General features: G+C 45.3%; 1 protein-coding gene across 15 annotated transcripts in view; it reads right to left on the bottom strand.

Moving 5' to 3' along the window:
• Positions 1 to 14,141, bottom strand: part of Agap1 (ArfGAP with GTPase domain, ankyrin repeat and PH domain 1) — a 445,382-nt gene that overhangs the window by 68,806 nt on the left and 362,435 nt on the right. For 6 of the 15 annotated variants that reach the window (XM_048441788.3, XM_085696846.2, XM_048441789.3 and 3 more), the window contains one exon: positions 5,688 to 5,765. The exons of the other annotated variants lie outside the window; for them this stretch is intronic. In XM_048441788.3, coding sequence (XP_048297745.1) covers positions 5,688 to 5,765 — 78 coding nt within the window. The remainder of the gene's footprint in view (positions 1 to 5,687; positions 5,766 to 14,141) is intronic. 15 annotated transcript variants of the gene reach the window in all.

Below are 14,141 nucleotides of genomic sequence, written 5' to 3'. Positions count from 1 at the left end.
AGGCCCCGGGGGGCTAATTTTACCTCCTCAGGGGCGAGCATCTCAGCCATCAGACCGACTTCACAGGGAATCCCTCCTCATTACACAAGTCTGGGCTGTCAAACTTTTTTCCCCCTTAAAGGTTAATGGGCCAATCAGTCATCAATTATTTTTGTGGAATTCTAGCAGACAAAGGGTTAAAGGGCTACAGACAGCTGAAAATAGTTCAAACATGGGCGGCTGTTTTTAACAGGAGACACCTGATGAGGAAGAATACGGAGGAGGGGTGGGGGAGGGAAGAGCTGGACACTTGCAGATGCTGGCCTCATAGAGGAGACGGGAAAGTCGGATTTCACCAAAGCCAAGACCAAGACCGAGGCCCTCTAATTTTTGTCCTCAAAGATGTGCTTCACAGTGGTGTGACCAGACCAAGGGAGCTGAGTGGGTTTGTTCTCCAAGTAGAAAGGATCAATGGGCTGCAAGGGTCCCTTATGTTAGTTCCTCACTGCCACATGGGAATCTGCATTCTGGGGGGGGGAAAACGGTTTCCCAGGCTTCCTGAAATCTGGGCTCCTAACCCAAGGTCCCCCCAGGATTCCAGCTGGAAGGTGGAGCCTGCTTCCTGCTACACTGACTCACAAACATGTGGCAAGAATGACATGTGCTATTGGCAGTGCACAGAGAGGAGTGTGCTGGTGGAGAGCGGAAGTATCCACATAGGTATGGCTGACAGGAATGCTGACTGAAGAGAGTCCAGAGGCACAGAGATGGGCGCCACCTCTTCGGCTCCTGCCACAGAAGGATGGGTCTTTGGTAAGGTACACCATACCTCTGCTCAACAACAGACTTCAACTGTGTCTAGAGCCACCCCTCCGTTCATGAGTATTAGCAAAGGGTTTTCCATTGGGGCATCTACTGGTGGAGAGGGGTTTGTTGTATACCCTGTTTAATGGGTGCCCACAGGCAGGTCACTCAGAGAGGTCAGAAGGGGATTCTGTATTGCCTGGAGCTGGGAACTGAACTTGGGTCCTCTGCAAGATTGGCATGTATTCTTAACCATGGAGCTATCATCTCTCCATTTTTTGGTCTTCGGCCACATCAGCACTAGCTGGCTAGAGAACGCCACAGCATGCTGTCCCCACCTTGCTTCTGCAAGGGAAGACATCCCTGTGATCTAAAGAGGCACTGCCCTCTGTGTGAACTGTAAACAAATGGACAATGTTCAGTTTCAACCTCTAGGTCTCCCACAACCTGGGCCCTATGGGCCACGTGATACAATGTCATATATAGCTTCAGGCTAATATGCTTTTTTTTTTTTTAGCAATACATTTTGAAAAATGTTTCAGTGTGTCTCTTTTAAAAGCCCATTCAACTGGCATGCAGTTTAGGCATTTACCTGATGATGGAGATGGCCTGTTTAAGATGTCAGGTCAAACCCACCATCATGCAAGGGCTACTTTTATGTTCCCTCCCATTCTTAAAGGAAAACACAGATGAGACACATGTGCAGGGCTCTGTATATTTACTGTTGGGATGCGGTCTGTCTTCACTGTTCAGGGTCCCCTGGGCTCCCAGGTACAGGAGCCAGGGAGTGAGCTGTGCTAGGAGGCCCAGGTCAATCAACAGACCTTTCTGCTTTCCCAGAATCGGCTGCCCAGCATGGCCAGCCTTCCTTGTCTCTCCATGAAGCCAACTGTGGAGCTTGGATTTTCCAATATTGCTGTAGCTCCTATGATTTTAATGAGAATGGCCCCCATAAGCTTATATGTTTGAATAGTGAATCCCCAGTTGGTGGAACTGTTTGGGAAGGATTAGGAGGTGTGTCACTGGGGGATGGGCTGTGAAGTTTCAAAAGCCTATACCATTTCCAGTTAGCTCTCTTTGCTTCTCTCTCTGCCTGATGGTTGTGTCTAAAAATGCGAGCTTTCAGTCACTGCCCAGTGCTATGCCCGCTTACCTGCTGCCATGCTCCCTACCATAATGGTCATGGACTCAACCTCTGAAACTTTAAGTCCAATACCTCTTTCTTTCTGCCTTGGGTATGGTATCTTGTCACAGCAGTAGAACAGCAGCTAAGACAGCTGCATTAACATTTAGCACTTAGGTATGCTTGCTTCTGTCAGTTTGTCCCTATACTGAAAAGTGACTTTCCATAGAGTCTCTAGGTAGAATTTTAGTGATTATATCAGAATACCACAGATTAGATTCTGCCTGAGAGGCCTGTGCCTCAAAGTGATGGACCCAGTGTGGGTTTCCTCTGCCTGTCTCTGGTCAGATTCCAAACCCACAGAAATGGACCTTTGTAGACAGAGCAGAACCACAGGGTCTTCTTTTTGGACTCTGGGCCACTTCTGAGTCCTGCTGATCCTTGGGTGTGAGGGTCGTCTGCCGTGTGAAGTGGGCGACATTCAGGCACTCACTGCTGACTGTGACAGAACGGGTGGACTCTGCTCACCACGCAGTGCTCACCGCTCCTCTACTATCCCCCTTCTATCCACACATCAGACGTTCTGCTCAGCTGGTGAGTCCACCTGGCTCTGGCTTCTGAGATAGGACAGCCTTATTTCTACGTCACACTAACCTGGAAGGACACTGTCATGCAGGGCCTGTTTGTCCTACATCTTGGCTCCTAGGCACTTTCTCAGAAACATCTGCCACAGAGTCAAACATTGAAAGTGAGCCCCACCCACCTGCTTGGGCCAGTAAGAGTGCTGGCTGGGGAACCATGCCACTAAGAGGCCCCGGAGACCCTGCTCCACAGGTTTCAGAGACAAGCCAAAGCTGCAATTCCTGCTGAAGAGCATTTCATTTTACCAACCCTGGGTGGGAGTTTAATTGTGAAGAAGGAACAAAGCTTCAACCCTGGGTTCTACAGGATGAGCAACAAGCATTTACCTGGCTTTCAAGGCTAAGAAGATCTGCGGGGTGAAGGACCCACCTGCGCTTTTCTAACCCGTGTCTGTCCTCCTAACAATCCATTTTCACACATTCTGGTCATCCACCACCGCCCCTCCGGAGTGGAGGTCCTGGAGCACACAGCTCAGCACAGGGTCTGTGGAACTTACCACAACCTCAATTCCCTGTGTGTAACACAATACCTGCCTGGCAGGGGCACTGTGAGAATCAAATGAGACAGTGCGGTCCAGGGGCCAGGACAGTGTGTGCATCAAAGAAAAGACTTCAGTGAGATCACAGGGCTTCAGGCACAGCCCAGTCTGTCTTACAATGTGTGTCCCCAGGATGGTCCCACAACTCCTGAGCCACACTCAGGCTACCAAAAACAGGGTTTATTAATTGCTCCTCCTACCAATTAAAAAATCTAATTTTTGTGTCTAGGGAACTGAACTCTGAACCAACTTTATTTTGTTATTTTCTGGGAATCTCTGAAATCGACCAAGTGAGGCATTTTAAGAAATACTATACTTCAGGATGGGTATGTTTCAGATTATCTAACAGAAGACAGAGTCTTCAGCACACACATTTTCATGAAGGGTCAGTTTATAGTCAGCAATCATGTGGTAACATCACACATTAAAAGCCTGAGATTAGAAAAATATTTTGATAATTTATGGAATTACATGGATTCTGTAACAAATTATTAAAAGTTATATGGGATGAGGTAGTATGCACACACATAGTAATGAAGAATGACCATGTTGCTCAACTGAAACAAATGTAACCACACATGGAGCAGCTTGCTGTAGCTGGAAATATGGGATAACCGAAGTGTGGTCACTGCCTGTACCCCAACCCTCATGGCTACCTGTGTCTCAACCCCCACAGTTGCCTGCCCCCCAGTCCCCTTGGATACCTGTGGCACTCACTCATATGGAGGGACCCCAAGTGAGTTAAGCTACCGAGGACTCAGAGAGGAGCGGATTTCATCTGCTCACCGTCTGCCCTCTATAACCCCTAAATGGCCTCCGAAGCTCTGGCTGCCTTGGATGCCAAGTTCCCTGTTACCCGAGCAGCGAATACTGAGAAATCAGCCTTCCCGTGACTCCTTAAATACAGTGTCAACTCAGCCCACCAAGGTCTCCTGCGTGGCCTTCTGGCAGGTGATGGGAAGGGAGGCTTGAGTCTCGAGGCCAATGAGTGACTTAAACGTCTTCTCACTGTCCCTCAATTCTGTGTTCAATAACATTTAAAACGGTCACAACTTTCTTTAGTTTTTAAGGCAAGATGTTATCAATAAACCTATAACCTATACCATATAAAAGAAAGACACCTTTGATACAGACACAGGACAGAGAGATAAGTACCCCAAACAAAACAAAAACAAAACAAGAAAAAAAAAAAAAAGAAAAAAGAAAAACCTTACCATCTAAAGAACCGCGAAGCAGCAAACTGATACCCTTTGTGCTCAACACAAATTGTAACTGGTGAGGCGGCTTCTTAAATCCCCATCCTGCCCTCTCTCTCATTTCGCTTTCTGAATGCTTTTAAGAGAGATGTGGCCAGGCCAGGATGCACAGGATCTGGACCAATCACCTCCTCTTGAAGAGTGCAAACAAAACTGTGATTACAAAATGGCTCTTTAACAAGCTGCCCTGTGAGCGTGGCTTTGGTTTTGTGCATTCATTCCTGCTTGAGAGCAGGGCTTTTGGTGGCGAAGCAGGAGTAATTGTGAAGGGAAGAGAGAGAGGACGGGGACATAAATCAGGAAAGGTTAATGACTGGGATGTGAAGAAGGGACTTGTTTACAGAAATAGTGCGCAATTTAAAATTTACAGGAGATTTAATGCCACTACTTGGCAATCGCTAAAATCAACAGCCCAGAAAACAGTGACATTAAGAAAAATATTACAGTTATAATCATCCCCAAATAAGTCAATTAGTGTTAGGGCGCGAGTTCGCCATTACTTGACCCATTTGGCTTGCACTTAAGTGAAAAAGAAATCCCCCTATTATACCAGGCTCGCTGGATTGTGACCTGCTTTGCATCGTGTATTACCCGCCAGCCTCCCTTCGTATACCTAGGTGGATGGCGCTGCCTTTCCCTTGCCTGGTATCAAAATAATTCTGACCCTTGACATTTGTAATCATAAAAAAAAGGCAATTTATAATTGTGTTGTTCAAATGAAGGTGTGGGGGGGAATTCAATCTGCTATTATACAAAAGCAATGACGGCTGTCTTTGGTGAAAAAAGCAACCCAAGTCAATTTGTGAACTTTGGCACCAGACGACCTTTAGAAACAAAACAATATACGGAATTTACAAGCAATAGCAGCCCATGCAAATGGCCCGGGCCTGCCTGCCTCTGCATTAGAGCTGCAGAGAGCATTATGGAGAATGCTTCCACAAAACAAATTAAGACTGTTACTTAAATGTCACGGCACACTATTGTATTTGGCTACAGATCATTACACCTGATACTAACACTTTTAAAAACTGTAATAACTTGGGAAATATTACATTGAGTGCCCACATGTATAAAGGAAAGGGGGGAAAAAGAGGAGAAAATAGGTTTCCAAAGTAATTTAAACATCACTACCCTACGACTGAAGGGAAAGGTCAAAATTTAAGTAAGCTGAAAGGAACATGAATGGTAAAATAGAACACACAAACAAAAGGATGAAAAGACCACAGGGCCGACTGCAAACACAATGCGGGGGCATGCGGCTGCATTTCCATGTCTGCATGGGGAGGAAGGAAGGAAGGAAGGAAGGCGGGGAGGCAGGAGCCCGGGGCGGGCGGGGTGCGGTTACCTTCGGTGTTGGTGCTGCTGCTGCTGTATATGTTTCGCAGGCTACCAACACGGTTTAGTTTCCATGCTTTGCGTTTGGCTGCATCCCGAGAGCAGAGAGGGCAGGGGGAAAGAGAGACAATAAAAAGGAAAGAAAACAAATGAAAAAGGGAGAAAAGAAATGTCAAAGCAGCGCATGAAGTCACCTCTGAGTGCGCAGCAAGGGGCAGCACAAGGGGCTCCCATTGGCCCTCCACTCCCCCCCAGGACAGCACAGAGGTGAGAAAGGTAGAAGAGAGCCAGCTTCATTAGTGGAGTGCTCACGAAATCAAGGATGTTCCCAGGCAAATGTGTGTATACCCTTTGCTGAGCACAAGGCTACTTGCTGAAGGGCAAATGCTGGCCTTTGGGCTGTTGTGGGCTGTGGTCCAGAAGCTAGTCCAAGTGACCCTGGTGGTAAGCAGGTTAAGACCTTATGTTTCAGATGCAAGTCTTTTAAAACAAGAATATTTTTGTCAACTCCTCCTCAAAACCGTTTGGGAGATGAACACTAGCTTAAACCGCAGAACCCGAGGAGCATCTTCCCTCCCTGGAGACCAAGTGGGCTCCCCCACAGAGAAGACTCCTCAGATGTCCTTCAGAAAAGACGGACACCAAGTCACTTCTAATAGAATGCTGGAGTTAAAGTAACTTTCTGAGCCAAGGGGACATAGAGCAACTGTGCACACTGTCCTGCAGACATGTGGTGAGACACTCCAGGGACATAGACATGGTCTCCATTCCATCTGGCCCATTCCTTCTACTGGGTACCTTGGAAGGCGACATGCATATGCACAAGACTCACATACATGCATGTGCACACTCCCTACACATGTATGCACGTGTGCACACACATAACACACACACACACACGCACACATGCACACATGAGATACCTGAGGCTTGGAAGAAGATGGTTTAAGGATACCCTCAGCCCTTGCAGATAGAGGTCACAGAAGCCAGCAAGAGTTGACAAGGTGGCTCTTGGGGGTCAAGATAAAGCCATGTGTCTTAGCTGGGCCCACTACCGTAGGCAGATACCAATATATTCAGCAGGGGTGAAAGTTGCCATGCTCCCAAGGAAGGGCACCATGGGCCGTTGTTTTTCAACTCCGAAGTAAGGAAGAGAGCCTGCTAGAAGCTTCCATTAGGCGACGTAGCACAGGTGGGAGGCCAGACTGACTCCGAAGGCATGTGCTGGAGAACGGTCAGCTCTGATGCTGAGGCATCCGTGACTCAGGATAGGTTAATCAATCCTATCCGCTGTGGTGTTCAAGCCACTCAATTGCAGGCAGTAAGGTGTCAGGCCCTGGCTAGGTTGTGTGAACACTGGGGTCTCTGATGGACAGAAAGTGACCTAGGGAGATGTCTAGGTGAGTTCAGTTGCTGGTCACTCTCATTGGGGTTCTTTTTTAAAGATCTCCAAAATACATGTGAGAAACCTGAACTGTCAAGGACAAAACCTGTTCTGAAATATAGTTTTACATGTTTAGAGTGCAAAGTTTAATCATGAGAGCAAACAACTGTGAATTCACTGCCCATTGATTTAAAATGATTAAAGCTGCTATAATTAAACACCTAAGCTCACTCTGTAGTGTGAACACCAAATAATCTGGTAAGAAATGTTAATCCCTAAGCAGTAAATACCTACAGCTGCTGCCTGAAGTCTTCCACCTATTGTACATGGATAGAAATTTAACTTTTCATGGTGGGGGGAGAAAGTGGAGGGGTTCTGCTCATCTCTGCATCTTTAAGGTCTTGGGTCCATCCCAGGAAGCAACATACCTTGGAAGGGCCATTCAGATATCAGCCAGTCAACTCTGACCAAGGAAGGAAATCCAACTGCTCATAGTTTTCAAGAACTGTCAAAGGATTGCTGCTCCCCCTCCCCCCCCCCACCAGTTACATTGTGTGCCTACAACTGGCATGTGCTTCATTTTTTACTAGTGGATGCGCCCAGAGTCTGGGGGCATATTTCACAAGTTCCAGAAAGAAGTGGTTACTGTAAAGCTTTGTGGGGAAGCAGACCCCCTTCTAGAACATTTACATATAAATAGGCAGAATCCAGGCTGAGCTCTGCAGAAGGGGTGAAGCTCAGCGTGGAAACCTCTTCCTGGTCGCTTTGCACTCTGCATTTTTCATGCTCTGTTCTCCCATTACGGTTGGGATGTATAACCAGGAAGTGAACTTACAGCCTGGATTTCTATTAACCTATTGATGAAATAATCAATTTCAACATATAAAATGTCATGGCTTTTTCTTCCTTGTAAAAAATGGCTGTGTTCTGGCTGATACCAAGGTCCTGATATGAGCATTTGTCTCCTGGGGCATTGATTGCTTAAGTCGCCTTATTCAGGAGCTTTTCAACAGGAACTACAATCAGGATCATGGGTAACATTTCAGAGGGAACAGCTAACTGGTACCAAATGGAGTCCCCAGGACTCGAGGCTGACGTGGTGGGCTGACCATCACACATTCCACATCATTCCCTGGTTCCAGACCTGGCAAGAAGTGTTCTGCCTACAGCCACCATATTCAAAGATGTTTTCTTCCTGAACCGGTCTTACTATGTACCCAGGCGGGTCTCTAAATCCTCCTACCTCAGTCTCAGGCCACAGACATGCAACATTATACCCCACTTGGATAAATAAAATTTTAGGGTTTTCAGAAACTTTCAAGAAATTTTTTTTAAAAACACAGGCTAACATTTAGGTTTTGTTATTGATGTTACTGTTGCAAGTGTAGCTGAACAAGACAAAAGGCAGCATGGTGGAAGCATGTGGTTGCTCTCTTCACTCCACAGCACTAGCCCAGGTTTTCATCTGAATGAGAGCAGGTAGACAAAGGACACGAGGTTGCAGCAAGGTCTCCCATGTCAGACATCTTCACGGACATGACATCCCAGAAGATACGGCATTGGACCCAACTACATACCCTGGGTGTGATCTCTCCCTTCCTATTTCACTTTACAAACGAAACTTCAACATAGGTGGGCAGAAAACACACTCAGCATGGTAACACACAGCTATGAGTCACCCTCATAACAACAACAAAACACGTAAAGTGAACTCAGTCACACAAGGGCTTGCTATAGGGACAGCCAAAGCAGGAAGCTGAAGAAACAAACACGGTTGCTGGCTGAGTACTTAGGGGAGAGATTTAAATGTATCATCACTGTATTGAATAATTAATACCCTCCTCATTGCTGTGGCAAAATATCTGGCAAGTGCAAGGTAATAAAGGAAGGGTTTATTTACACTTGGAGGGCACAGTCCATCGCAGTGGGGAAGGCATGGGGCAGGAGCTTGAGGCAGCTGGTCATGTCAGACAGAAATGGATGCTGGTGTTCAGGTCCCTTCTCCCCTTCCTACTCAGCTCATGACCGCCGTCCATGGACTGGTGTTCCCACAGTTAGGCTATGTCTTCCTTCCTCAACTAACGACCTCTAGAAACTCCACTACAGATCTGCCCAGCTTTCTGTCTCCAGGGTGATTCTACATCATATCAAGTTGATGATCAAGATTATCCAGAACTAGGTCCACCAGCCTCAAAGTTATTTTCTAAGGACAAAAAGGGCTGAAAATTTGAACAACTCAGTGCAGAGATACTGCTGATGACCATGGGAGCCAACAAGGGTATCACTGATTTTTAACTAGACACTGCTTATGAGCACTAAGCTAAAGTAATAGGGCAATCTCTGGTAACCTGGGAAGTCAAAACACCAAGCGAGATGAGAGCGCTGATGCCCATGTTCAGCTGTCCAGTCATTTCTCTATGGTAGTAGCCACCAGGTTGGCGAGGAGGTGGATGCAACTCTGCACATTCAGAGCTACAGAGCCGCACATCCAAGTCATGCTCTGAACATGAACGACAGGTATAACCCATCACAGCTCGCTCGTTTGTAAAGTGCCTGCGAATGAAGAGCCCGGGGTCTGCATGAACAAATGAGGTAGGGCACATTACTCTTGACTCTTGGTAATCACTAACAGACAGTCTCGGTCTTTTCAAAGACAGAGAAGAGAAAAATGTGTAAATTATGGCTTTCTATGCGGTTAGAGTGACTGGAATCACTTAGCATTCACAATTCTCGATTGTTACATGCCATCTTATTCTTGGGAGCTAGTTTTCATATGGATTTGCAGGACTCTGAGGGACTCAGAACTTCATCTGAAAGTTTGAACTATTTTGTTTTCCTAAATAAAACAATTACTTCACTTTAACACAGCAAGAAACAACCAGAAAGCAGATTTCCAGGGCTGAGACTCCTAACCAGTTCTTTATAAACAGAATAAAAATATTCCCTAGTCTGCTGGCATGCTCAAGCCAACAAGGGTTTACTTTAACTCCTCCTCCATCACTGCACCCAGAAAACAGACTTACTAGTGTCAACTCTGCTCCTTCCGACAGTTATCTTGGTTGATTAGATAAATATTCCCTGGGCAGCTGATTAATACATGATGTAGCCATGAGGAGATTGTGTCCAGATTTGTAGGCCAGGTTGGATGTTCCACATGAACTATATCCTGGGCACACACAGAATGGCTGATGGAATGAGGCTGCTGTGCCCTCAGAATCAATTATGAGTACTAGTGGGGTCTTTGTACTTACATGGAGGAAGGGGCTGGGTCACTCACTTCTAACACTGTCATCTCATCTCAGAAGGAAATGAATACCCCTCCTTGCTCATACAATGGAGTATAAACTCACGCTTTTAAGAGAACTCATGCCAGAACCTTGTTAGACACTGATTTCTTGACCACACTGAACATGGGCAGGTGTAAAGATGCTTTCAGTAGAAACCCTATCAGTACAGAGGACGTCTTTGCTCCTCCGTCTGTAGGCTGACTGTGTCACCAGGGCCTTTATGTGATGATTTTCTCCTGGGAGCTTCTGCAGGCGGTGAGTGACTGGCACTGTTGTTTCCTGTCACTTCCAGTCTGCATCATATCCTATGAGGTTTTGTCTGTGGTAATTGTGTCTTGAGACTGGGGTGAATCTCTTTTGTCCAGCGGTGTGATCATTCATTTGCTCAGCCAGACTAAGTCAAAGTTTACTTCTTTTATAAACAAGGTGGTGACCCCTCTTATGAGGCACATCCAGAAGATTCTCAGGCCATGTAAACTCACTATTTGAGCTATGAAGGGCTCTGCACAATGGCTATCTCTCAGAGAAGAACAGTTCTCAAAGGGGACTTTGAAAGAATTAAACAAAATCCAAGGCCAAACAGATAGACGTAGCACACCCATGTTTAGGAGACAAAACAAAAACAAACAAACAAACAAAAGACCCTACCACCTTCAGTGCTGGCAGCATCTGGTGAGACCCCGTCACCTTCCAAACTCCAAACCGTAGGCAGTAAATTATCCCCCAGAAGAAACCTACTGGAGCAAGTTATCTGCCCTTAACTGGGTAGTTTCAATTTAATGTCTAATAACTAAGAATAGCTTTCTTTACCACAGACACCAATTTATCTAGAGCACATTGGGTTTGAAAACTGCCAAGGGCTTTTACATAGTAGGCTGATGTGGGCACTCTGGGAAATGTCACTAAACCTGGCCTTATTTCACTTTGCTTAGGAAAGGGCTGTCTTACCATCCTGTGGAGTTAGATAAGATGGGGGCTGGGGAGTGGGGTACAGGAAGCTGGGCTCTTCAGTGTTTCTAAGTCAGAAATGAGGGAAAATGGGTAACAGCCATTTTCTCATATTCACCTCCCGCCCCTTCCCTTTCTTCTCATCTTATCCCTTTTTCTGTTTCTCTTCTTTTCTTCCTCAATATCCTCCAACAAAAATATATTGCTGACTTTTTCCCTTTTCTTAAACACAAAATCTTTTTAGACAATTGCAGGGAAAAATTGTTTTTTTTAATAAAACTCTAAATTGTGTTATCATATTTCAAAGCAATGACCAGTTAAAGCAACTAATCAAAGGCATAATTATTTAATGGCCACCGCTCATGCTCACACACAGGGCTGTAATTGAGTGGCTGTGATCACTGGACCACCAGCCTCAATGGCAGCAAACAAGGGCCTCTGCAATTGATCTGTTCTCTCTGCAGCCGCGTTCCAAGGGGCGGGGTGGAACACTCCACTCTGGGGCTCCCTCACATGTGGCATCTGAGCCCAAGAACGACTCGCTATCAGATCAAACAGAGACAGGTTTGCTGCTTCCATTTGGGCCCAGCTGCAGGAACCTCCAAGACTGCTGCTGATGTGTGGCTTCAGAAATCACAGAATCCAGAAGACACATGGAAGTCAGTGAGAAAGACCAGGAAGGAAGAGAAGTCTAAACTCACTCTTCCTGCTCATACAGACACTTATTCTTTTACACACTAACAATTTCTTCCCATAAAACTGCTCTGACCATAACGTCAGGGCTTCCTTAGCATGCTCCTTAGTCAATTGTGAATGATTAAACAAGGTCATTACCATTTGAAGAAAGGCCTGGAAGAAGTGCCGCAGTGCTGAGCCATCAAAAGAATAAAACGTCTGCTTTCTTTTATTAGAAATTAAATACACCAATTTTATCCAGGTTTAACCAAGAATGCCCGGGAAGGCTACTTTAACATTATTGCTGGAGTTGACTTCCTGTTAACAGCCAGTCTTTCCTTCCCACTTTCCTGTTAGAGGGATTTACCATGTTCGAAGTGCCGTGCTGATGTAGGTATATACTACTTTTCAACAAAAGGTGCTGGGTAAGGCGCTGCTCCAGTGTCCCTTTATCATAAAGAACATTTCTAAGGACCCGGGTTCATTTTCTAGGACTACCAGGGAGAGAGAAGGAGAAGGGAAAGCAGGGGAAAGCAGGGAAAGCAGGGGGATCGGGTTATAATGCTTCCTAGTCTATGCTGTGCATATACCATAATTTATTTCATATAGAAACATGGGATCACATATTGAAACATTTACGATGCTGAGTTTATACAGTATAGTGGCCACAGACACGCTTCTTTGCCTTGCAGCAAAGATAACCAGTAGCAGGAGCAAAGGCAGACCTCAATTTCCTATGCCATTTTCATATAAAAAAGAACCAGTAATATTTAGAGAAAGGGCTGGTTCTCAGATGTACAGAAAAATGCCAAGGAGAGCCTGGACTATCTTATGGTGCTGGAATTTGGTTAAAAAGCATAAAACCAGAACATTCCCACCCCTACCAATGAGAGGGCTGTGTTCTAGAGGTCACAAAACCATTGTAAGGTCCCCTGGCTACCGCAGTTGGGATGCTTCAAGGAGCCCAGATGAGTTATAAACTAAAATATCAAACAATCGAGGTCCCCACACATAAGACAAATGATTGAATATATTAATGGTAATGTCTGAGGAAGAGATTAGTATTATCTGCAGAAGGATTATAAATAATTTCTGTGGATACTCTTTCCTCAGTGTATGCTGGGCTTAGTGACTTCCCTCCAAAGAGTTCATGATGGGGGCAAGGACAGAAAGAACAATTCACAGACAGCAGGGACTATGTTGGTATCAGCAGACGAATCACAGACAGTGTAGGGTTGCATGGCAATGATGGTTATCTAGACAGAGTCTCCACCACATCAGACTTAAAGCCCCTGACTAGTCCGAGAAAAACATAAAATAAGCTCCAGTAGTGGTATCCATCAGGATCCCCTGTGACTTACAGCTTCCCAATAGGTGAAGCTCATCAACAAGGAAGTCTGAAAAAATGTCCCAGGCAAGGAGTCTAAGGCAATGGAGAAGAAGACTGACAACTAAAGGGAATGTGGATTCTGAAACAGAAAAATGCACTAGGTAAAAACTAAAGAAATCACAATGAATTCAATCAAAGGTATGAGTACAGGTTCAACAGCTATAACAGATGACTTGCTAATGAAAGGCTTAGAGGGGAAACCATGTCTGTGTGCACACAAGCACATGAAATTATCTCTATTTCATCTTTTTCAAAGAGGATATTTGCCCCATTCGTTTTTCTTAACAAAATTATTTTACTATAATCATACAACTAGTTTAAGCCATTCAATCATGGGCCCATTCCGAAACTCTTGTACATCGCTATAGTTAAAGTTTATAACTAAAACTTTTTTCTAGAAAATAAGATCTATTAAAGTATTCTAACAAGCATACTGAACAGGAACATGACTTTTTCTTCCATCTACATTGATTCTATAGAACAAAACGTTGGCGGTAATGCTGCCGAATTCAGGGCTAGCAATATCTATGGTTTCAAATATACACAACATTCCATTTCTTCTACTCACCGAATTCTGCAAGTTGAAATCAACTTGAGATCTTACTATATATGCCAAAGTGCCACTGAGCCAACGGGATGATGCTATAGGTCTGGGCACCCGTGACACGCATCTGCACACATGTACTACTGGGAGGTCCTCATGGAGTTTTTCTTCTTTGCAAAGTGTTTTAACAGAAAGATTTGGCTTGCATGCTTCCAAGAAAAAGGAGCAGGGTAGCA

This window comes from Myodes glareolus, chromosome 1 (assembly GCF_982192425.1).
Source record: "Myodes glareolus chromosome 1, mMyoGla1.1, whole genome shotgun sequence".
Taxonomy (NCBI): Eukaryota; Metazoa; Chordata; class Mammalia; order Rodentia; family Cricetidae; genus Myodes; species Myodes glareolus.
This window is presented reverse-complemented; position numbering and strand designations above follow the sequence as displayed.